This window comes from Mercurialis annua, linkage group LG6, assembly GCF_937616625.2.
Source record: "Mercurialis annua linkage group LG6, ddMerAnnu1.2, whole genome shotgun sequence".
Taxonomy (NCBI): domain Eukaryota; kingdom Viridiplantae; phylum Streptophyta; class Magnoliopsida; order Malpighiales; family Euphorbiaceae; genus Mercurialis; species Mercurialis annua.
The window spans coordinates 8707600-8734002 of record NC_065575.1 but is presented as its reverse complement, the minus strand read 5'-3'; the positions used below and the strand labels follow the sequence as shown (position 1 = coordinate 8734002).

Genomic DNA, 26403 nt, shown 5'->3' with positions numbered 1-26403 from the left:
TTTGGCATTTGTTGAAATTAGAGCTATTTAAGTAAACATTTTGGCATTTGCATAAATTAAATAAAGCAGACAAATCATTCAAATTTTTGCATTCATTTTCAGTTATCTGCAAACAGAAATAATGGGAAAGAGGTCTCTGATTTCAAAGATATAATGAAATAGTTAAGTTTGTCCCAAGACATTCGAGCATTAGAAGATTTAAAAAATTCAAAAACACCAAATAAAAAAAAAACTAAATTAACTAAATTTCATTGATTCAAGATATATAAAATTTCCTCTATAGAACATAACTATTGGTTCAAAAAATATTAATTATCTGTTTTATGCAGATTTTTAGATCTAAATTTTATCGGATGTCTTTGAAGAGACTTTTTCAGACCTAAATGAAATTATATAAAAATACACCGAATGTTATATGATTTACCAAAATTATTAGGGTAACGCTAATACTTTAATCTATGAAAATGGGAGTGTGAAATGCCACTTTTTTTCTTGTTGACATGATAAATGTACTAGGTAAAAGTCAGAAACTATTACAGAAAAGGACAAAACTTATAGCTCAGAAAATAAAAAAATGATCAATTTATATTAAATTGAGTTTAACATATGTGATTTAAATTTAATTAATATAACATAGTACCTCGTATGTGATTTGGATTAATTAATATAATATATTACTGTAATGTTTTTAGAAAAAAATGGTCAACTATGCATGATAACACTGTTTTAGGTAATAGAATTGAGCAAAATTTTCATTTTTTTCATTCCGTTGTATATTCAAAACTAATATCATTTATTTAAATTCCGTTCCTACTTTGTTCATATAAAATTTTATGCACTTTTTATTATTATTATTTAACATGCGATTGATTTGAATTCATAAATAATGTATAAAATGATCTAATTTAGAATTTTCCAAAACAAAATTAAAATGCATGTGACTAAGCAATCAATCTGAATAAGCTGTCTGGTGAGTTGCTCTTCCTATAGATGGCATAGGCATTAGAGGACAATGCAGTCCTAGTCAGGTGGATCATTCTGCTCAAAAACTTAACATTTTGATGTTTTCATGGGCATATGTGGCTGATGTGAAACAATTATAACATCCCACTTTTTGGGTGAATACCATCTGTTCTTTTTCTTTTTCTTTTTGGCTCTTGTAATTGTTTTCAAATGCCTTTATGTGCAAAGGGTAGATTATCTTTGATTTTAGATAAGATACTCTTTTATCTATTTTGTTTTAAATTATTCTTCAACATAATTGTTGTGTTACGTAGTTCGTATAATGTTCTATTTCATTCCAAATAAATAAAAAACGTAAAATTTAGGGACCAGATAAACAAAAATATATAAAATTAAAAGATCATATAAGCTCAAATGAAAATTTAAAAACCAGATAAACAAAATCCGTAAAGTTGAGGGACCTTAAAATGGGTTAATTATTTTTTAAATTAATTTCATATGTCTAAAATATCAAATGTTAGTCACTGAAAGATAATAACATATTTATCAACTAATTATTGCACCAGAAAATAAATGGCTTGGGAAAATTAAAAAAAAAATTGGGTTATAGATCCACCACGAATGGTGGAGAGCCTTAACCGGATGTGTAACAAGAAAGCCCGAAAGCTGTTCCCGTCCCTGTCAGGGGAGATGCCAACCGTCTCTCCTTTCTACGAACACAGTTTCTATTCTTTCACATCCCTAATATAATGTGCCTATTTCTCTTGCAAAGAATCGATGTGGGATACTTAATCATGTAGTCTATATATATATGGATGCCCACTTGCCCAGCCCTTTGAAGTTTGAACTTCTTCATTACACCAAACTAGATATCATAACTTTGGACATGCATTCTTAAATATACAATATTTCTAATTTGTTGTAAACAGATTTTAATCATAAATGAATTAGTTTGTTTATAACATGATCCCGTTTAAATAGAAGGATCGCCTAATTTTTATCACCAAATATTAATTAAGTGATTCGTCATTAAATTCATTCCGATAGAAGTCACTTAATTTTACACCAAAAAAAATATATTTTTTGCCATTTTTATTATTTTTAAACTTTAACATTTTATATACTTTTATCAATTACACTTAGTCCAATTAATATGTATAGATTGTATTTTATAAAATAAATATTATTATATATTTTTTAATATAAAAACTTACATTATTTAAAATTTGATTTATATTAAAATTACAAAAAATAAACATTTTATTAATTTATGTAATGTAATGTAATGTTTTTAAACTACCGTCTCGTTGAATTATTTATATAATATTTTTATGTTATCATCTCATAAAATTATTAATGTAATATTTTATATTATCGTTTCGTAAAATTATTCATATAATGTTTTTATGTTGATGTTAGTAGAAAAACAAATAAATATTATCATGTGTAAAATTGTTCTATAATATTAAAAATAAATGATATCTATTTATAGTCAAATATGTGATTACAAAAGTGTTTAATTAAATAAAAAAACAAATTATAATAATATAATATGTGAATAGTAATTAGATGACTCAAAAATAGCCAGCTAATTTGATGAAAGAGAGCGTCATGGAATCACCTAATAAAATTGTTTTTTTTTTAAATGAGGAGCCACCTAATTAAAAAAAGATGACTCTTATTGGAGATGCGGCAAATGTTGTTAAATATTATGTAAAACACTTGAAAGTTAAATGAAGGTCAAGAAATCAAAATCAATAACATAATGGTAGGGAAGTATTATTTGTTAATTAATGCTTTGTCAGTCACTCGTAGTTACTATTACCAACTCACAAGACTACAGAACGCAGAGATTCTGAAATTTCTTGATTTTATTTCTTGTTTTGTTCATAAATTCAACGAGTTCATAAGCATGGTACACTTTTAATGGAGACAAAATTTACAACAGCTCAATGGCTAATAAAGATTTTTCTTGCAAAATCTTTCGACCAAATACGAGTATCTCGAGAACATCCATCTGACGGTTCAATATAACCTATAAGGATAGTTTACCGGTAGAACTCAGCGACTCCTTGACTAGAGTCTCAGCTTGCTTTCTGACGAAAGAGTAAGGACATTTTTCGATCACTTCAGCTCCAAAGGAAAATACAAGAGCTTTTCTAGCCGTCTCTAAATCGATACCACGGGCCTGAAGGTAAAAAAGCTGACTTTCTTCTAGATCACTTATAGCAGCTCCATGGGAGCACTTTACATCATCTGCTATAATTTGCAGATTGGGTTTGACATTCACGGTTGCACGTGGTTCCAGCAGAAGACACCTTGTTAATTGTCCGGCATCAGTCTGCTGCGCTAATCTGGAGAAAAGAATTACAAGTCTGAGAAAGATACCAACACATAGAATGGACTATAAACATCTTTTGAGCGACTTTAACTATAAACAAATAGATGCATTCCATAATGAAATAATGCTAGATCAAATGGTTGTCCCCTAGGTTGTATTGAAACAGAAACCACACCACAAAATGCCATTCTTCCAAAATATAAGAAATGGAAATATGGAGAAATGTGTAAGTATAAAAAAGATAGGAGTATATTTATAAATATAAAAAAAAAATACAGATGTTCAAACAAAAAATATAAATTTACATGCAAATGAATACTGTACAATTACAACAAGTATACTTAAACAATAACATGAATGCATGCTACAGATACAATTCCACTGATTGCATATTATTATTTATACAGGCAATCACAATTTGTAAATCATTAAGATTTAAAAATAAAATAACAAATTAAGACCTAAGATATGAAGTAGAAGCATGAACAGGAAATTTTTTTCATGTTTTATCAAGGGAAGAATGCAGCAAGGCTTCTTCTTTAGAGAAAATAAACTTCTGTCTTCTCGGTAAGGTACAGAAGAAGGCTTATAAGACACAAATAAGTAGAAATTAGTAATTTTTTTCTTTTAATAAAATGCATTTCCAACGTGGGAAATCAGTTTCTTATTTTTTTAATTTTCCAGAAGGCCCCCCAAAAAGTTCGTATTAGTTTCGGGGTGTTTCATTGCATCATAGATTGTCCCTATTCCTATTCCCTTATAAATACAGATTATTGTCCTCTGTTTCCTTCATATTACATTTAATTTTAGTTATCTGTGTTGGATTAAATATTGGAAATGTAAGGAGCTTGTCATGCTTATAGCATGAGCTTTGGGGAAAGAAAAGCCACAAAATGAGTTTGAAGCTAATAAATGTAAAGACGACTCGAGGTTTTAAATCCAACTGTTTGACCCAACATACAAATGAAAATGGATTCGATGATCTATAAAATCAAATTAATACAGATGTTCAAGAATCTTATTACCCTAATGCAATAGAATGATGTGTCAAGTACACAAGGGAACTTAACAAAAGAAAAGAAGGTTATAAAGAATCAGACAGCCACCATACCTGTTGACCTTTACATTCCCATCGAAGACAGCTTGGCCTTGTGAATCGGCAACAATGCACTTGTGAAGCTGTCGAGAGTAAGCCCTTGGATGATCGAATACTAGTCTGCTATGTAGATCTTGTGTTTGAGCACCGACACATAAATGAAATGTTGATACTTCTGTAGCTGTATCTGGACCCAGTTGCTGCACATGGAGATTGTGCCGGCTCAATTTTCCACCAGTGCTTACTTCAGCAAGTGCATAAGTACTAGCTGATTTCTGCAAGTTGAGTTCAAATTTTGGTCATATTTTGTGTCACTCCTTGCTTTAAATGATCTCCCTAACATTTAGATGAGATGTTCTTCTACCTCAAAACACCATCCCTATCTTAGATAAGCATGGAGCATATAACTTTACCCATTTATCAAATGGATATTCAATTACATAAAATGATCACATGATGGAGTAGATTTAATTGGTCCTTAAGCAAATAAACCTTATAAAATATATCAGTAAAAAAAAACGTGTTCCTGGAAAATTACGTAACTTCTACCTAGGAGAACAATAGTTGAGCACTAATATTAATACGAAGACACGAACATAGTTGATCATAAATGTAGCCTAGCTCATATTAATGTAGCTTAGGAGGATTGTTATGCAAATGATAGCTCAGGGTGAAGAAACAAGCGGACAAAAACATTTCAATTGATTTTCATTTCAAGTATCAACTGCATCTCTTTATAGCATAACAAAGAGATTTACCGGCATAATTTTCTCAATAACGTTCATATTAGCATGTAATTTATTTAAACTTCTTATCTAAATGAGAAAGAATCTTGGCTAAATAACTTTGACTTACATGGTTTCCCGAGCAAGGGAGGGGTGAAGAATTTACCCGAGCAGAAGGGTACTCAAGAGGAATAAAAGAGAGAACAAATGGCCAAAAAACTAGCAACCATACTACCATTAGTACAACAAAAGAGAAAATAAAAACATAGCTTCTAATGCTTAAATAGCACCGTCATTAAAGTTACAGCACTTCACTCAGCCAAAATGTCAAAAACTAAGACCAAGATGCACCAATAAAGTTCTCACATCCTTAAAGAAATAGTTTAAATAGCTAGTGACAAAACAAATACAGTAGAATGCTTATCACAATTCACACATACACGTTTTGCGAGCATACTTAAATCAAATTACGAATCTATTGGTATCTCGCAGTAATCTAATTTTTCATATCACTTAGCTATTTATGAAGGCATTAGATGCACTGAAATACATGCATTTTAATATTGCAAGGCAAATCATAAACACATGAATTGCAGTCAAATTGGCTCTAAAGGAACATCAAATGGTCTTTATAAACTAAAATTTAGCAAGTTAAAAAAATAACAGCATGAAAATAAGATAAGAAAAACAAGACAGAAGGAACTCACCTGTTGAACTGATGTCCACTTGGTATGAGCAGAATTCAAGGACTGATTTTGAATATAAGAATGCTCAACTTTTGCTCCTTCTTGAATCATAACTTCCAAAACTGCATTTGTCCAGTAAGATTTATTTTCTCTCCCTGTGCTAACGAACTCCTCAATTATGCCAACCTCTCCTCTCTTCTCGACCACCACTAACACCCTTGGATTTGAAACTGGAAGCTGGTTAGATCCCTCATCTCCTCCCACAACTGAAACATACCTCAAATGGATTGGAGTTTCTACTCTAACCCCTTCAGGAACATAAATCACAGCAACATCCGGCGCCCCTAATCCATTTATCGACCAAAACAAATCACCCAACTGGAACTCATCAAAAGAGTTGGATAACGTTTTGGCAATGTTATCTTCAGAGTCACTTGACAAGCTACCTACATAAACTCCATCAGGCAAATTTGATGTATTTGACATAGAATTTACAATATACCCATCAACAAAAACAACATTGGGCGATTGGATATCTTCTGAAAAGTTGGTTAGGGGATCAAGCTGTGGCTTAGAGATTGGCTGGATTTCTGATTTCTTGATGAGTGAAGTGTCGGTGAAGCGAAAGAGCTCATCTTTACGAGAGGGCCAAGGGATGGAAAGAAGAGACTCAGAGCAAGAATCTCTAAGCTTCTGGAGAGACGGGGAGGAACAAGGAGGGGCTGAATCTTCGAGGGATTCTGCAAGTTGGAGAACAAAGGGGTCCGAAAAACCGGCTTGTATCGGAGCTGCAGCGAGTGAAACACTAGTTATGAATTTTTGTTTTGGTTTGGGTTTGATTCTTGATGCTACTGTAGTTGATGTGTGAACCAGGGGAGAAAATATTATAGAAGACATGGAGTTCACTAGAGCTTCTTGTTGTTCATCAGCAGTTTTACTCTGTCATGAATGCCAAATGGGTTAGCCTAAAAAAAAAGAAAATTCACTTCAAAAACACACTAAGTTATTAAATTTCTTTCATAGCATGATGAATTTAACACCAAAGGCTAATTTAATACAAGGACAACAAATAATAAATCAAAATTAGAGAAAATGCACAGGCACAGGGATCCGTGACATTTGGATAGGGACACATTACATTAAGGATTTCTATGTAAGAAATGAAATTTCATGTCCGAAACGGGATACATAGATGGAATGAAGTGCCCATTCTACCTAATGCCTTAACTAATTACAGTTCTAAGCACATATCTCGAAAAGCCACATATAGTATTATCAATTGTAAACTAAACTGAACCCAAAATTAACCCCAAATGTAAATCTATTTCTTGGATCCAATTTCAAAATTCTCAGTCCCTTTTCACAACCCATTACTTAATTATTAATTTCATCACCAACTCCAAGTAAGCAGCACACATATCCTTAAAACCCCACTGATTACAGCTCAATCAAAACAAAATTACTTAACTGAAATACAGTAAAGAGTTGCAAACTCATATATGAAAAGCAAGTTAAACTTTGGATTTATGCACTTAGATTTACCTTAATGCAATTCAAACAGTGAATCTTTCAGCTCAAGAACTTGAATTGATTGTTGTATTTTGCTAATAATGCAGTTTTTTTTTTTTGAAATGGCTGATAATTCGGTTGATTCTCAGGCCAGTGAAATCGTAGCTCATAAACTAAAAACAAAAGTCAACAAACGACGCCGCCGTTTTGGAAACTTTTTTTTATTATTTCATTTGATATTGCACGTGTATGACTGGACCTTTAATTCCAGCCCAGCCCAATCACCCATATCCAGTGCCCGGTGATGACTGATGAGGTGGCTTATTTATTTGAGAAATTTACACAAAATTTAAAATAAGGTAATCTTTTAAAAAAATTACATAAGTTTTGAATTCTTATTAGGGATGGGCATGGACCGGTTAACATGTCCATGAATATAATTTGTAAATCGGTCCATAGTGGTACAGTCTTTAAAATTAAAAATCTAAACCTAAAATTTTAAACGGTTAACCATTTAAAACGGTTTGATTTTTCGATTTGCGGTTTTTAACCATGTAACCATTAAAAAACTTAGATACAAAAAGATATAAAAGTTTTTGATAAAATTTTAAATATAGTCTAATAATTAAATTTTAATTTTCATTCTATTTAATTATTAAAATATAAATTTTATATATTCCTACATTAATTAAGTAAATATTTTATTAAGAAAAATAGAATTCTTTAATATTATAATTAAATATATTCCTAAATAAAATATTTTTTAAATATATTTGTGTTTAAATTTTTTATGTGTATTTTAGTTGAATCATTAAAAACGTATGTATGTCTATATATATATATATAATTTATTAAACTAGTCAACTGATTAACCGCGGTTTTTAAAATTATGAATCCTAACTTAAACCATTAACCATAAAAATTAAAAATCGAAAGCTAAACCTAAACTCTTCAACCGATTAACCATATTTTCCGGTTTAATTTTACAGTTTTGGTTTGATTAATCGGTTTGACCCATTTTTTTACCCACCCCTAATTCTTATCACTCACTACTTTCTCATTTTAAATTTTATTAGGGGTGTAAATGAACCGAGCCGAGCCGAATTTTGGAGTGATCATGTTCGGCTCGTTTAGCAAACAAGGTGTTCATGTTCGATTCATGTTCAGTCGAGCTTTGAACAGAGTGTTCATGTTCGGCTCGTTTAATTTTTATAATGTTCATGTTTGGTTCGTGTTCAGCTCGTGTTCGTTCGTTTAGCCGCTAAACAAACAAGTTCGCGAACGAGCTCGATAAGTACTAAACGAGCTCGTTCCCAAACAAGCTCGCGAACGAACTCGATAAGTACTAAACGAGCTCGTTCGTGAGCCCGCTCGTTTAGTGGATAAATGAACGAATACGAACTTTTAGACGAACAAACACGAATATGAGCTGAATAAATTAAAAACTATCTAATCGAACTCGTTCACGATATGAGTTGAATAAATTAGAAACATAATTATACAAATTAATCTAAATATGAATTAGTTCGCGAACACCTACTCGAGTTTCTAAACGAGCTTGTTCATGAACTAGATACGAGCTCGTTCACGAACTTGTTTACGAACTTTTAATCGAGCTCATTCACGAACTTGTTCATGAACCCTTATTCGAGCTGTTCGCGAACATAAACGAGCCGACCACCACTATGTTCATGTTCGGCTCATTTATCTAAACGATCATAAAATTAAGTTCGAGTTTGGTTCGTTTAGAATACGAACGAACATGAATCGAGCTCTTATCGAGTCGAACACCGAGCTGCTCGCGAACGGCTCGGTTCATTTACCCCTATATTTTATACCCTTCCAACCAAAATTGCCACGTACAGACGCGTCATTGGTTAGACATGTCAGACTCGATAACAATATCTCACTGCATTTGAAATAGATCTCAAATACATAATTGATATATATTGTAACCAATTCATATATAATTTTTAGTCATGATCAAACACTTTGAAATCTTTTCTAATATAATTAAGTATATAATATTGTAGGATATTTGATTATGTAGGTCACTCAACTTTCATTTTGTAACAAAATGATCACTAAACTTAAAAACGCTACAAAATGATAACCGAACTTTGTTTTTTATAACACAGGAAAGTCACTCACTAGATTCCGACTTATTTTTGCTTAGGTGGACACCTGAATTCTTAAACCCCCCCTCTCTCCTCCACCTCACTCCCATCTATGGTATATCATGCGCCTAGTCATCCTTTTCATTTAAAATCGGCAAAACCCATGCGGAAGCCCTTGTATTATACCATTTTTGTTCGAAAGGTCCTTATTGCAAAGTTTGTCACGTCTTGATCCTTATACTTGTCATAATTATTATTTTAAAGCCCTTTAGTGGACGGAATTTGGCAAGTGTGTCACACTCTCTGTTAGTGAGAATGAAAAAAATAAAAATGACAAAGTAATTTTTTTAATAAATAGTGACATGGTAATTAATTTTTTCATAGAAATAATGACATGACAATTTTACAAGATGGGTAGGCATCTTCTTCTTTCATTACTCTCTTACAGTCTTACTAAATCCTCAATTCAAACCTCCACCACCTACGGCCACCGGAGCCACAAGAACATCAAAACCCAGATCAAAGGTGGTGGGTTTCTGCAATTGTTCCAGTATCCATTATATACTCACTACTGGACACCACCCCACCATCCACTCCCGACAAATTCAAACTTGAAAAATCCTCAGCCGCCGCTTATCTCCACCACCCACACCACCGTTCTCTCTGATTGAACTCTTCACACTAGCATCTTCTCTACCAAGGAGTTGACCGGAGTCCCTGTTCTGAGAGAAGTCATTACACTCCGACAAATTATTTTTCCCGGCCACCATGAACTGTTGATTCTCTTTACCCACACGATCGGTCCTATACAATAATCAACCGCACATGATCCAGAACTTCCCATACCTAACCACTAATTAAATACACGAACACAAACTCCCTCCAAGTAAACAAAGTTACAAATGACGATTCAACCTCCGGCGAGAAAAAGAAAGAACGCGTTCCAATCAGATTTGTAAGTTTTCCATTTTCGCTTCTTTTTCTACTGTTTGTTTTATCTCTGTAAAAGCTCCTCCTTAAGTTGCGATTTAAGACTCGGCAGTAACGACGACAGCGACCGAGATGATGACTATGGCCGACGGTGACAGTTGTTTTGTTGTTAAGAGATTAAGATTATGGTTATGGTTTTAGTTTGTTTTTGTTTCAAGCTTTTTGTGAAGATGAAATTTTTGGAAGTGGAGGTTTTGGCGAAGTGATGGTACTGTAAGAAATTTCATTAGTTTTACGTTTTACCAATCGATGGTACTATAGTTGTTGTCAAAGAAGAAGATGGTTTGGAATCAAAAGTAAATGGGTCCACTTATTTAACATGTCAAATAAGAAAAAGGATTATTTTAATGACGTGGATTATTAAAACAGTAACTTAACGCCGTTAATTAACGGAAAGGGAGAGTTTAATACACTTGTCAAATTTTGTCGATAAAAGGGCCTTAAAATAAGGATTATGACAAGTACATGGATCCAGACGTGACAAATTTTGGGATAGGGGCTTCTCAAACAAAAGTGGTATAGTACAAGAGTTTCCACATGGGTTTTGCCTTTAAAATCACATATGATCAAAAATAAAATGTAACAAATAAAATGTAATTTTCTCTCTCCTTTTTTTCTTCTCTTTCCCTTCAAAACCCTAATTCATCCTCTCTCTTATCTTTCATAATTTATCTTCACCACTTTTTTTCTCACTGTTAGCCAACCAACCACCATTCATTCTCCGCACCGCCGCGAGCTCCTGAACTCCGACGAGATCTTTCGCGTTAGCAGTCTTCACAACGCATACCACCACTTATTCTCCGCACCGCCGCGAGCTCCCTAACTCCGATGAGACCCTTCGCGCCAGAGTCTCCTCCACCCTTTTAATATGTCACTGCCGCTAGTCTTCTTCACTCCTTCAGCCATCTACCGCCGCCAATTTTGCTCTTTCGACCGTCGCAAGATTTTGTCCAAGCCGCCATCCTCGCCTTAAACCACCAACCTCATAAGTTAAAATTTAATTAAGATATTTAAATATGTGATAATGCAAGATTTATTTTTAGGTTAAATTTGCTTTAAATTAAGGCTACTTTCAGTGTTAGATTTGTTGTTATATCATAGATCTGTGAGATATATAAATTGTAGAGTTTGTTGCGGCGGACGACGGTGACTGGTAATGTGGATAGTAGTAGGAGGCTTGTAAAATATAGTTTATTTTAAGGGTGTAACCGAGTCGAGCTGAGTCGAGTACTGAGAAGATTGAGATTAACTCGTTTAATTTCGAGTTAATTTATCGAGTATTTATCGAGTTTATCGAAAGCTCGCGAGCTTAATGAGTTTAATCGAGTCTTATTATTATTTAATAAATTTCAATAAAAATTTAATAAATTTCAATAAAAAATAAAAATTTAATAAAAATTTAAATATATAAATAAATTTATATTGCCTATTTTATGCATATTTCTTAACGAAAGATATATGAATTAGTTATTTAAGATTCAAAATTAAAATAACATCATGTCAAATTAGCATAAAAATATATAAACAAGCTTACTCGCGAGCTTTCGAGTCGAGTATCACTGAGATTGAGATTGACTCGTTTATTAAACGAGCCTTAAAAATTCGAGTTCGAGTAAGCTTTATCGAGTCGGGTTTCGAGTAGCTCGCGAGCGAGGTTGACTCAGTTACACCCCTAGTTTATTTTATGAATTGTAACTTTTTAATATTTAAATTAATTATTTTAAAATATAAAATATTAATGTTTATTTTTTTTGAATTTGGAATGTGAAGCAGGTTGATTAGTGATAGTAATGGTCATGTTGGATGGTGGTTTTAAAATATATATTAGGATATATGGAAGTTTAATTAAAATGGGAAGTTTGATCAAAACGATGAGTTTTGATTTTAAATGGAAAAAATGACTAAGCGCATGACATGGCTAATGGATGGGAGCATGATGGAGGAGAGAGAAGGGGTTTGAAAATTCAGTTGTCCACCTAAGAAAAAATAAGCCTGAATACAGTGGGTGACTTTCCTGTGTTATAAAAAACAAAGTTCGGTGATCGTTTTTAAGTTCAGTGATCATTTTGTTACAAAATGAAAGTTGAGTGACCTACAGAATCAAATACCCTAATGTTGTAATCTCTCAATATATAGAGTTTTTCTATATGCATTAGGGTATTTATAGAAGTCAATAATGTTGGAGTGCTAGGCTAAATCTAAATAGAACTAGTCAATCCGTAACTGAAACCAATAAATGGGAATGTTCGAAAGCCTATTAATTTAATTTTTATTTTTATTTTAATATTTATTTAATATTAAATATAAACCATGATAAATAATAAAGAATATTTCAAATATAAACCATGATAAATATTAATGAAATTGTTTTTATATATGATTTATTATATAAAATATGTATTTAAATTTCTTTATATTTATTATAATAAATTATACATTAATGGATTACAATATCAATCGCTATATTAATTAACCATGTCTAATAAATAGATTCAGAAATATGTATAATTTAATTTTTAACAATTGTAAGAAGTAAATTTAAAAAAATCACATGCAATTAAGCATTTATATTTTTTTTTTGCATAGTCATACGCATTAGCTTATTTTTATTAAAGTTTAATTTTTAACTTTTCTATTTTATATTTAACTAAAATTAAATATAAATATTAAAAAATATAAAAAAAATTACAGATAACAATTTTAAATATAAATTATGTTACATATATAATTATCAGATCAAATTAATTCGATAATTTTATATATAAACCATAATAAATAAATAAAATATAAATCACGTGCAGCACACCTAAACAACAAATTACTAATATATATATAAAATGTTAACCTATTTAGATAAATACCAAAAAAGATAAAGTATTTTTAAAGTTTGATTTTAAAAAATGCAATTTGTTTTTTTTTGCAAAAATATTTTTTATTATTCTCAAAAATATTTTTTTAATATCATAAATACTATTTTGGTTACCCAGCGGTATTCTAACACCATTGGTTAACTAACAACAAAACTATTACAAATTTAAACCTCTATTTCTATTAAACTAGTTGAAAATTCTATCACAAACTCATCCGCCTTCATCACCGCAAGAGCAACCGTGAAATAAAACCTAAATCGTCCTTTTTAAAATCTAAAGTTATTGATTAACCATTAGTTAACCATTTGTCGTTGGTGTACCATTAAATACAACAAAATAAATTCAACAACAGTTAACTAACGATTTTATTAATAATATATTCAAAATAAAATTTATTACAAAATTACCCAGCGGTTTACCCGATGTTAACCATTGGTTACCCAACACCAAAAATATTACTATTCTCATACGTATTTCTCCAAACACTTAAAGTGCAGGGAAAATTAAAAATTAATGTTGCTTCTTGATCCACTCAAAAAAAAATGAGGACCGCGGTTGTGGTGTTCTCCGATTTTATTTTTGAAAACGGAGGCAATCTCTTCACGGACGGCGACAGCTTCTACAACATAACGCGGTAGAAGCGGCAGAGCGGTGGAATTAATGCAGCGGAAGCAAAAACAGAACGGAAAGCGGCAACGACGTTTGACAGAGACCGAAAGAAAGACTGGAGAAGGAGATGATGTTATGAATAGGTAGTGGCGATGGCGAGCGATGGCGGCAGACTTATAATGGCACCGATGACTCGGGGATTGGAAACTTTTATGATTTTGGTGACAATTGAATAGAGAAGAGGAGATCTCTATGTTTGAAGTGGCTGAAATTTTGATTGAAGATAAAAAAATTGAGATAGGAGATTAGAGTTAGAAATTGATTGATTGAGGAATATAACAATAATAAAAAAAATGCAAATATTAAAAATAAAAAACCTAAAAATCAAAATAAAAAATAGAAATTGTATTCTTCGAAAAAAAAGAAAAACTTCAATCATTAATGGAAATATATTGGGTAAATCACATTGTTTGTTTAATTAACTCTAAAATGTTATCGATCGGGAGATGATCTCAAGTCTCACCCAGCAAACTAAAAACTCCAAACCCAAAATAATTACCAGAGACACAAATAAACAATCAAAACCAAACAACATCCTATTCCTCTCATAAAATCACCCAAAAATCCTCTCTCAATCATCTATGGAGTCTTTAACTAATTAATTTCTTGAAAGTACCCATTTATTTCAGAATGGCATCATCATCATCAGCTTCACTGATGGAAACTCTTTTCCAACGCACATCCGAGGACATCATAAAGGGTCTTCGCCACCAGCAAACCGGAGAGTCCGAGTCATCGTTTATCTCAAAAGTTATTGAAGAAATCCGCAGAGAGATCAAATCAACAGACTTGCACACCAAATCGGTAGCTTTACAAAAACTCACATATTTAAATTCACTTCATTTTATAGACATGTCATGGGCTGCTTTTCATGCTGTTGAATGCATTTCTTCACCGGTTTTCTCCCATAAAAAACTGGGCTACCTTGCAATTTCACAGTCTTTTAATGAATCCACCTCTGTTATGTTACTGATCACTAACCAGTTGAGGAAAGATCTCAAGAGTGCTAATGAGTTTGAAGTTAGTTTAGCTCTTGAATGTTTGTCTAAGATTGGTACTCTTGATTTGTGTAGAGATCTTACCAGTGAAGTTTTTGTTTTGATGTCAAGTTCTAAGCTTTTTGTTAGGAAGAAAGCTGTTGGTGTTGTTTTGAGGGTTTTTGAGAAGTACCCAGATGCTGTTAGGGTTTGTTTTAAGCGGCTTGTTGAATGTTTAGATGGGAATGATTCGCAGATTGTGTCGGCTGTTGTCGGGGTTTTCTGTGAGCTTGCGAAGAAAGACCCGAAATCTTATCTTCCTTTAGCACCCGAGTTTTATAAGATTTTGACTGATTCGAGGAATAATTGGGTTTTGATTAAAGTGTTGAAGATTTTTGCAAAGTTGGCTCCTTTGGAGCCTAGGTTAGCTAAAAGGGTTATTGAACCGATTTGTGATCATATGAGGAGAACTGGGGCTAAATCGTTGATGTTTGAGTGTGTTAGGACTGTGGTGACTAGTTTTAGTGACTATGAATCTGCGGTGAAGCTCGCGGTTGAGAAAATTCATGAGTTTTTGGTGGATGATGATCAGAATCTTAAGTACCTTGGATTGCATGCGTTGGCAATTGTAGCACCAAAGCATTTGTGGGCAGCGTTAGAGAATAAGGAGGTCGTGATTCAATCTCTCAGCGATTCCGATCCTAATGTAAAGCATGAGTCTTTGCGTCTAGTGATGGCCATGGTTTCTGAGAGCAATGTGGTGGAAATATGTAGGGTTTTGCTCAACTATGCACTCAAATCTGATCCTGATTTCTGCAATGAGATTCTTGGTTCAATTTTGTCAAAGTGTTGCCAGAATGTCTATGAGATTGTAGTCGACTTTGATTGGTATGTGTCACTTCTTGGGGAAATGTCAAGGATTCCACATTGTCAAAAGGCAGAAGAAATTGAGAAGCAGCTCATTGATATAGGTATGAGGGTCAAGGATGTTAGACCAGAGCTTGTTCGGGTTGGTCGAGATTTGCTGATTGATCCTGCATTACTTGGGAATTTTTTCTTGCACGGTATATTGTCTGCTGCTGCTTGGGTCTGTGGAGAGTATGTAGAATTTTCAAGGAATACGATTGAACTCGTGGAGGCGTTGCTACAGCCTCGTACTAGTCTCTTGCCCCCATCAGTCAGAACTATTTACATGCAGTCTGCTTTTAAGATTTTAGTATTTTGTTTACACTCATACTTCTTACATAAGGAAAATTGTTCTGACGATGTGACATCAGAAATTACAGAACTGCCATCCAATGGGGAATGTGCAGGAAGTTCCAGTTTGGCCACACACAAAGCACGTGCTAGTAGTTATGAACAAGACGAAGGTTTCAATCCTAGAGATTCAAATAATTCATATGAAGATCTTTCTGTCATGGATGTAGGGGATGATCATACATATACTTTGTTGGAGAAAAAAGGTTTTACGTATGATTCTATTGTTAAGCTTTTAAGCTTAATTGAATTGGCCTTTGGCCCGCTAAGCGGAAGTAGTGATGTTGAAGTACAGGAACGGGCAAGGAATGTACTTGGATTTCTGGAGTTGGTAAAGAAAGAAATATTCTCATCAAAAGAAACAAAAAATGGAGATATGAAAGCATCCATAGTTGTTCACTTGGTGCATGATGCTTTTTCTGAGGAGCTTGGTCCAGTCGCAGTAAATGCTCAAGAGAGAGTTCCAATACCGGATGGTTTAGTGCTTAAGGAAAATCTTGCTGATTTGGATGAAATTTGTGGTGACATACAATTATCATCATCTAGTTTGTTTTCCTTGGGAAGTTCTTATGGAGAGAGTTTTGGTGCTTCTGGCTCTATCCCTCAATTCAATGAAGAGTTGGAACAATCGAGTGAGTCCACTTCATTACTTGTAGAACACCGTAAGCGCTACGACTTGTATTATCTCTCTTCAGAGAAGAATGAAACTATAGCAAATGACTATCCACCTGCAAATGACCCCATTTCCGGCATAAACACCAATGATGATGCTAAAGATCTGGCCAAGCTTGCCGACCAATCACTTGGCTCAAAACGAAAACCAAACAATGCAAAGGCTAGGCCTGTGGTGGTTAAGTTGGATGGTGATGTTGCCCCAATAACTCTCAGGAAACCAGAAATGAAAGATGCTCAGCTTTCTGATGCAGTTCGAGATATTCTTTTAGGTAATGCAGGTATACCTGCTTCATCACAAAGCAGTCCATCTAAATTATCTAGTAAGAGTAAAGGGAAAGAGAAACAGAATGCGGATCTTCCTGAATCGGGAGAAATTATAGGTGGAGAGAAGGCTAACCTTGGTAATCCAAGTTCAAGAAGCAAACACAGGAGCCATGGTAAAGAGAGAGGCAAGAAAAAGGCAGAGGACGAGAATGTTGATGAAAGAGACGACCATGAGAAGAAAGGAAAGCAGAAGAGTAAGCATCGTCATGGTAGACATAAAACTCGACAAAGAGCTGAAGTATCCTCGAATCTGGTTGCACAAACACCAGTTATTCCTGATTTCCTATTATAGCATTAAAATCCGGAGCAATGCTTCTATTTATGGCTGCTGCTGAGAACTTGATTGATTTCATTCATGTATTCTACCACCTTGATTACCGAGGTTAGCCCATTTTCCTTTATTGGGTACATTAATTTTGGGTCTCATTTTTTTGCTTCCTTGTGTTAAAATTTTAACTCAGCGGTTTGTTTATAGTGTTACACATTGTGAAATAGATTTAGGACATTTGTGAAGAGAAAAAAAATCAAATAGGAAATAGTGATGCTTGCTGAGTGTTGATAAAACTAGAATTCATGTCATTGCATATCTTTGTGAAATACAATTTTCTTTATTTGATTCATAAATTAATCCCTTTTAAACAAATTAAACATTCTCCGATTCTCTGTCGAAGAAGGTGCCTATTAAAGCTTGCAATGTGTTGCAGTTTTAATATAATGTTTTTATAACTAGGCTAATTCTATAGGATAATTCTACAACACAACCGTTGCACCACGTCAATTTTATAACATAGTTTCTACACTGTTCCTTCCCTTCATTAAGAAGTGTGATTCTTTTCTTTCTAATTTCAAGTTGTTGTTTACTAGTTTTTAGAAGCATGTGCAGGAGTTGACTAATCTTGCAATTAAAGCAATAATTAAGAGGGAAAAACTGAGGAAGGAAGAGGAAGAAAACAAAAGAAATTTAATATTTCTACCCCTTTCTTGAGGAACAAGAAAAGATTCCAAGGCTGTGTTCATGTTTTATGATTTCAAGTCTTCCAAATTAATAGAAAACAGAAAAAAGGAAAGTACCTTCTCAAGAATGCCCGGTCAATCAGAAGATAGTTATTATATCGGTAGCATAGCATAAAAACATTCTTTGCATATTTTTTTTTTTTAGTTCTAATGAAATCATTATAGAATTGATCTCTAACCAAATTTCTCTAAGTAATCAAAGTAATTGCTTAAATCATCATTAAAAGGGGTGATTAGAGGAATCACAGGAAATGTACATTTTAAGGATCAACTTATACTTTTCTGCCCAAGATGGATGGATCTTTAGTGATTTGGCTTGAGTTTTACTTGTTGGAAGTTGACTATAGAATTCAGCAATCTGAATTTTCTTTATTGTTTATGTAACTAATAATTGTCAAATGCACTATTTTGCGTATTGAAGTGTCTTTGAGTAGAACTTTCAAAAAGGTACATGCATCCCTATCTTAAGTTGAGCTTCAGCCTAAACTTCTCCATTTTTGTGCCTAATTCTCTCTCTCTCTAAATTTCTCTTTCCCTCTCTTTGTTAGTAGAGGAAATGGGAAATGTAAAACAACATTCATCATCAAATTCCAAGCTTACAACTTCTTTTAGATGCATCTCTTTTTTCCTTTTCTTTGTTGTTGGCTTTTCTCTCGGAATCACTGTTAACATATATTCGAAAAGCTTCTCGTTCACTTTTGAAACTATCTTTTCTTCTCCGGAAGTCTCGTCAAGGTTGCTACTACAGCCCTCGCCTCCACCGCCTCCTATTGTGATAGAACAACGCAAACCATTGCCACCGCGACTACCACCTCCTCCTACTATACGTACTTTTAGGGAATATTCGCCACCACCACCGCTACCACAAATACCACCGCCACCTGCTATACATACATATACGCCACCACCACAACTATCACCGCTGCCTGCTATACATACATATACGCCACCACCACAACTACCGCCGCCGCCTGCAACACATACATATATGCCACCACTTAGCATGGAGGACGATGAGATGTTTAAGCGAGCATTGAAGGTTGAAAAGTCTGCAAATAATAATGTAAAGAAAGTTGCTTTCATGTTCTTGACAAAGGGGTCATTACCTTTGGCTGATCTATGGGAGAAATTCTTTGAAGGACATGAAGGGCTGTATACTATATATGTTCATACTCACCCTTTATTCAATGATTCAGTGCCTCAGGATTCTGTTTTCTTTGGTAGAAGAATTCCAAGCAAGGTCAGTCTTAGGGGTAAAGAGTAACAAAAAAAATGTTAATCTTTTAAAAATACTCTCATTTTAAGATAATTTTTCTAATCCCTTAATTTTTTCATGTAATTTTAATTTATTTATAATCTCCTGAGATTGACCATTTGAGTATTTATTGAGTAAAATGTAATTTTAATTAATTTCTTATATGAGTATAGGGTATGAAGATTTGGTCTAGGTAAAGAAACTATTTTTTTTTGCATAACTTAATTTTTTTTTTTTGCCTTATTAAACACAGCCTGTAGAATGGGGAAAACCGTCAATGATCGACGCGGAGAGGCGACTTTTAGCCAATGGTCTTCTCGACAACTCCAACGAAAGATTTATACTACTTTCAGAAAGTTGCATTCCCCTATTCAACTTCACAAAAATCTATACATACCTACTGAACACAAATCAAAGCTTTATAGATTCAGTTGATGATCCAAGAAAAATAGGCCGTGGCCGATATAATCCCAAAATGTCGCCTACAATCACCATATCCGATTGGCGAAAAGGATCACAGTGGTTTGCAATTACTCGAAATGTCGCCTTTGATATTGTGTCCGACACAAAGTATTACCCTGTCTTTAAAGAATATTGTAGCCCTCCCTGTTATATGGATGAGCATTACATTCCTACGCTTGTTAATATAATTTGTCCTGAAGAGAATTCAAATAGAACCATTACTTGGGTTGATTGGTCGAAGAACGGTCCGCATCCCGGAAGATTTGGGAAGGAAACTATTTCTGTTGAGTTTCTGGATGGAATCAGGTTTGGTAATAATACTTGTAGCTATAATAATGAAAATTCTAGCTCAGTTTGCTTTCTGTTTGCTAGGAAGTTTTTATGGAATACTTTGGGACCTTTGTTGCAGATTGCACCAAAATTACTGAATTTTTCAAATCTTTAAGTTATTTTCTACAAATGGAATATAGAGAAAAACTAAATGTACATTATGGTTTCTCTTTTTGTTATTATTTGATATATATTAATATGAGCATATTTGATTTTAGTAGGCAAAACCATCTTGTTTTTGTGAAGAAATCTATCTAAAGTCAAAATGTATTACATGTTCATCCACGCCTTAAAACACATATGAGTCGTTCATAATCCTACATGGCGAACTTGGTTCACACAAGAATTTCTCGTCATCGAGGCCTTTAAACATGATGAACATCATGATAACAGGTAAGCCATTTATGTGCAATGAGAGCTTCATCAAGCCTCTCCTGGTCAACAACGCATTCAGTACCCTAACTTCGACTCCACGTAAATGGATAGTCATGCAGCTCTGAATATGTTAAATTCACACTCTTCAACAACAAATCTAAAGCCATTAAACAATCTATTAGGATGATGAGCTCCACCCTTTTATCTGACGCTACTAGAGATTAGTAAAATCAGTGACAAATTTTAATGACAGACTATAATCCGTCTTTAGTTTGTAATATTAGGGACGATATTAGAAACGAATTAAGGAGGAATTTATATGAAAAGAATTAAAAATATATTTGTAATTAGTGACGATTTTAGGACTGATCAGCGATAAATGTAGCGACGATTGAAAATCTGCTGCTAATTCTGTCGCTATATAGCGGCAACTTTTTTTAGTTAAATTCATTTTTCAATTCTGTGATATCGACTTTTAACACAAACAATTCTGTAAAATCTTTTACATCAGAAAAAGGTCCAATGTAATGAAATTTTGGCAAAAAATGTCTAATTTTAATAATAAAAAATATATCTTTTAATAAAATACAATTAATTGATACATATAAAGTTAATGTTGGAATTCAATTAAAGTTAATGTCAATCAATTAATTTATTGTAGTCTAAATTAGTCTAAGTATAAAGAAAACTATAAAAAAAATACATGAACAAATTTATTTTAATGAAATATTAGTTTTTGTATCATTAAAAATAATCTAATTTAATAATATACTTATTTATATTTAGACCAGTTAGATTGTACTTTATTTATGTCAATTAAGTCTCTCAACTGATTTTACTAACAAAATCAGATATTCTTTGCGAAAAATTCATTCAACAAAATCCTTTATAATGTAATAAATTTCACAACATTTAGTGTTAAAAGTAGATATGATAACTTTATATAAGAAAAGTCCAAACAATAAAGTACTTAAATGAACTTATCCTAATTTTAACTATCATTTAACTTAATTACAAAAAATTGTAACCTTAAAATTATGGGTGTTAAAATTGATTGACAGATCGTATTCGTGTCGAGTCGATCCACTTTGTTTATACTATTAGGGGCAAGAGTGTTTACTCATACAATGATTGTGTCATGTCATGTTTACAAAAAGTTAATAAGCATTTACCAGGAATTTTTTAATTATAACTTATTTTTTTAATTATTAAAAATTACACGTGGCTAACACATAATTGGTTTGTTGCGCGAATGACATAGCACAACGGTTGTATTGAATAATTTTCTATAAGGTCAACATAAAAACGATTCATATAACTAATTGCATCGAAATTCTCACCCCTGACATGCCACAATTTGAAATGGACAACACATCACGGCATAATTAACACATTAAAATAAACGAATAGCACGATTAACACGGCATAATAATATGATCCATTTAACCTGTTAAAATATTTAAAACAGATAAAATATTATACATACTTAAATTATATAATTTTAATATAATTAAATTATTTTATATATTTATATAATCTTTTTTAAAATTTTACTACATTATAATTTTTTTATTTTTTTATTAATATTAGTATATTTCATAAATAGATTAGACGGATTCACGAGTCTATTCGTAAAATAATCTACTTTCTTTGTTTCATTTAATAAGTCTTTTTGTCGTTTTTCACACATATTAAGAGAATAAAATATACTTGTCTTTCTTATTTCATCCTTATTAATTGTTTTTGGAATTATAAATATCATTAATTGTTTTGTATATGTGCTCTACTATTAAGATAAAATAAGAATAAAAAGAGAAATTATGCTAAAAAGATATGATAGTATTCGCTCTGGTTCATAATATTTGTCGCATTTGAATTTTTTTTTTATTTATAATATTTGTCACTTTACAATATTAAGAGGGCATTATGATTGCTATTTTTTTATATTTGCCCTTCATTAATTTATGAATAGAAATAACCAAATAAAAATAGTAGTTACAAATGTAAACAAGTTTTAAAATAGGATTAACTTAATAAAAGTGTTTAAAAATTAAGACATATTGATTATTTTCTTAGTTCTTGTGTTAAAGACAAATGCGATAAATGTTATGTATCAAAAGTAGTACTTCTTAACTGGGGCACAAAAAAAATGAAAAAGAGACTTCCTAGGGACGGAGGGAGTAGGGGTGTACACCGATCCTAAATATTTTCAAAACCGAACGAAAAATCAAATCGAAAATACCCAGGATCGGAAAATACCCATTAACCATCGACTTTTCTCGAAGCGAACCGTACCAAAAAATTTATTGATACGGTTCTGAATTTTAAGTAAATAACCGTACCGAGAACCATACCTAACCGTGCCGAACCGAAGTATCAAAATTATATATATATATATTATTCTATTTTTAATTTGATAATTATATTCGTATTATCTTTGAATTATTAAACTTTAAAATAGTTTTATAAAATTAAATAGTACTTATCAAAAGTAGTAGTCTAAATATATATAAATTATAAATTTATACAAAAATTATAATTATTTATTTATTTCAATAAAAATTACTTGAATTTATCAAAAATTTAATAATTATTAATTTTTTTTTAAAAAAATTAGTATCAACAATTTATATATTCATAATTTTTTTTATTATTGGCTAAAATTACATAGTTTTAACAAAAATAGTATAATTTTAACTTTGAGAATAGATAAAAGTAATCCAATCAAATAACCAAAAATTTAATACTAAATCGAACGATAACATATACTCCCTCCGTCCCGTTTAAGAATGGACATATCTCAATTTTTTTTGTCCCACTTAAGAAGGCCAATTCATGATTTTTGTGCCATTTTATAAGGAATTCTCTCTTATAGCCTCATTTTCTCTTTCTATAATTAAAGCTAATACACACAAATTATAAGACAATAATTAATAAGGGTAAAATAAGAAAAGCCAAGAGTAATTATTATTTTCCTAATCTATGTGCATAAGGGCTATGTCTCTTCTTAAATGGGACAGAGAGAGTATATTTTGCTTTTTTATTCTATTGACGGTTATTTATTTGTTATCGTCGAAAATATAAAAGCACTACAATAAATTAGTAGCTAATTCATTTGGAGAGTCAAAAAGCCATATTATAAATAAAATAATATCCGTAGTTTTAGTGATATCCGTACTGAATCAGAATCAAATCCCGCACTGATCTTTCATTTTTTTTCTTATATCATCAAGGTAATGATTCATCAACCTATTGCTGGTTTTTGTTACCAAAAAATAAAATTTCCGAACTAAACCGAACCGATTATTGATATGGTTTTGGAAATCTAATTTTTAATATCACCAATTTTTAATTTGGTTCTGGAAAGATTCCTGTGAACGGTGCTCACCCTAGGGAGTAGTAGTTGACACATTTTACGATGAATCGGAAATCTCATAACTAATTTTGACACCCCTGTCTGCCCGGCCATGAATTTAATTATTACCCCTTACACCAAAAACCTCCGATTAGTATTCATTTTAAAACCCTAGTTTCACTTCGTCTTCTCGCTTCCAAAAAGCACGCGGCTCCTCTCTCCGCTCTCCGCTCAGGTCCGATCAGTTTTCATTTTACTTGTTACTATTTCTGTTCACTCGTTGTCTGATTTTATATAGTTTCATTTTACGGTTTACAGTTTGCTGGTTTTGGTTTTTTAACGGTGGATTGGATCTGATTGATTATATTTATGGCCTTTTCAATGCATAACATTCTTTGAATAAGTAGAGATTTGTATCTAATTTTAGGAAAACTTAACGAAATTGTTATACATATGCCATTATTTCTGTAGAATTGGGAGTAAGAATAAATAAGAATGAAATTAATTTTTAATTTCTTATTCATAATTTAAACTATATATTATCAAATTTATTATGATTGAATGTTGGCTAAAATATGAAAAATGTTAATTAAGTAATTTAATACAAAACTAAAAAATGTAATTACCTAAAAATAGTGAGATAATTACTATGTTTTAATTTCTTTCAACTTGCTCATTTTTAATTTTCAGAATATTCATTCATTATAAAAGTCTGTTATTAAACGAGGAAACAAGAAAATTATGAGCACTTATAAGTAAATTGAAGATAATTGTTTCTTGTATCAATGTTGTGGTGATTAAAATGTAAAACTAACATAGATGTTACTTGTTAGAACTCTATAAATTAAAGTCCATATATCGTATCAATCAAGTTAATGAAGGATTTTTTTTATCAAAATATTGTAAATAACATGGAAATAAATAAATAAATGAGACGAATAAAATACATGACGACGACGATATTTTTTTCCTCTTTTGCAGAAGATGTCAATTTTGGAGCTCCTCTTTACTGATATCAAAACTGAAGTTTCAATTTTGATGGTGTACGCATCTGATTCTTTTTCTGGTTCAAAGTTATTTACAAAGTGTCTTCATCCTCCTCCCACATTTGGTAAGCTGTAGTTAATAGATAAGAGACGGAAACTGACTAACTTAATTTGACAGATATGTCAGAGATCTTTGGTTGCACTACTGCTTTGACACAGCTATCTCAGATGTTTTTGGCAATTATCTTCTTTCATAGTTCCGAATACGTTCTAGCAAAACAAATGTTACGCTCAAGTCACTTCTTGTCAGCAAGAATTATCTTCTAGCAATGGTCTTCTCATTGCTTGAATACTTTGTTGAATTTTATTTATTTCCTGGCTTAAAGGAACATTGGTGGATTAGTAACTTAGGCGTTGCAATGGTGGTAACTGGTGAACTTATTCGCAAGATGGCAATTATAACAGCTGGGCGAGCCTTCACACATCTTATCAAGATTCATCATGAGGAGCATCACAAGTTGATCACACATGGAGTCTACAGATATGTTCGTCATCCGGGATATTGGGGTTTCTTTATCTGGTCAGTAGGCACACAAATAATGCTATGCAATCCCATATCGACAATTGCTTTTGCAGCTGTTGTCTGGCGCTTCTTTGCAGATAGGATCCCATATGAAGAGTATCTCTTGAGACAGTTTTTTGGTTCGCAGTACGTGGAATATGCGCAGCAGATTCCTTCTGGGGTTCCATTTGTGAAGTGAAGATCCAATATGCCTGCTAATGTAATCTTGTAGTTCATGTAATAGTGAAGCCAAAGGAACTTTGAAATTGAACATATCAAACACAAGTAATTTGTCTGTATACAGCATGGCTTTTTTTTCCTGAGCTGGGATTTTTTGGCTGTTGGTCAATTTGGTTAAATAGCTTGCCAAATTAACATGTTGCTGCTGATGCACTCTTAAAAATGATTATGTATGCCACATCAATTCGCACCGAATAACGTTTCAGTTACAAGAAAGAAAATGATAGTTCATGATCAATTACCGGATAGATTTGTCAACTGGTATATGTTTGGTGTATATGCAAGTGTTAAACTGATTTGCACTTGTATTAGGTCCACAGTTTACATTCATGAATGAATGTGTAATAATTTTATAGGTATATTTTTCTTAGTTTTTCACGTTGCTACGGCACCAAATTAGGTTTGTCTCCATTCAACAATCTAACATTCTGAGTTTAGGACTTGATTTAATAATTGAAAGTGATAGTGGTTCCCTTTTATGTCTTGATCCCACCCTAGTTGGAGATAATGGCTGTTACAGAGCTGACTTCTGAGAGAGAATTTGGTGTAGTGTTATCATGCAGAAAAATTATAGAATATAACTGTTGCGGCCATGTCATTCGTGCGACAATCCAATATTAGGCAT

General features: G+C 32.4%; 3 protein-coding genes, 1 non-coding gene and 1 pseudogene across 7 annotated transcripts; 3 read left to right on the top strand and 2 right to left on the bottom strand.

Moving 5' to 3' along the window:
* Positions 1-1555: 1555 nt before the first annotated feature.
* LOC126654213 (U6atac minor spliceosomal RNA) lies at positions 1556-1683 on the bottom strand. Its single transcript, XR_007632469.1, has one exon. It is a non-coding gene; the product is annotated as a U6atac minor spliceosomal RNA (small nuclear RNA).
* A 1133-nt stretch (positions 1684-2816) lies between these two features.
* LOC126688021 (protein ABCI7, chloroplastic) lies at positions 2817-7477 on the bottom strand. 2 transcript variants are annotated; one of them, XM_050382582.2, is made up of 4 exons: positions 7354-7477; positions 5833-6776; positions 4416-4675; positions 2817-3317 (listed from the first exon to the last, which is right to left on the bottom strand). In XM_050382582.2, the coding sequence occupies exons 2-4, from the start codon at positions 6706-6708 to the stop codon at positions 2999-3001; spliced, it is 1455 nt and encodes a 484-aa protein (XP_050238539.1). In that variant the 5' UTR covers positions 6709-6776; positions 7354-7477; the 3' UTR covers positions 2817-2998. The 2 variants fall into 2 exon arrangements, with proteins under 2 accessions (XP_050238539.1, XP_050238538.1); XM_050382581.2 differs by having other exon boundaries at positions 5833-6750; positions 7354-7476.
* Positions 7478-14383: 6906 nt separating this feature from the next.
* Positions 14384-18539, top strand: LOC126686922 (AP-3 complex subunit delta). Of its 3 annotated transcripts, none has more exons than XM_050381225.2 (2): positions 14384-17581; positions 18083-18539. In XM_050381225.2, the coding sequence occupies exon 1, from the start codon at positions 14597-14599 to the stop codon at positions 17489-17491; it is 2895 nt and encodes a 964-aa protein (XP_050237182.1). In that variant the 5' UTR covers positions 14384-14596; the 3' UTR covers positions 17492-17581; positions 18083-18539. The 3 variants fall into 3 exon arrangements, with proteins under 3 accessions (XP_050237182.1, XP_050237184.1, XP_050237183.1); XM_050381227.2 differs by having other exon boundaries at positions 18071-18539; XM_050381226.2 differs by having other exon boundaries at positions 18064-18539.
* A 95-nt stretch (positions 18540-18634) lies between these two features.
* Positions 18635-20428, top strand: LOC126686924 (glycosyltransferase BC10-like). The gene is made up of 2 exons (XM_050381228.2): positions 18635-19453; positions 19722-20428. Exons 1-2 carry the CDS (start codon positions 18770-18772, stop codon positions 20373-20375), a joined length of 1338 nt encoding a protein of 445 aa, XP_050237185.1. The 5' UTR covers positions 18635-18769; the 3' UTR covers positions 20376-20428.
* Positions 20429-23918: 3490 nt separating this feature from the next.
* Positions 23919-25897, top strand: LOC126685736 (protein-S-isoprenylcysteine O-methyltransferase A-like; annotated as a pseudogene).
* Positions 25898-26403: the final 506 nt, after the last annotated feature.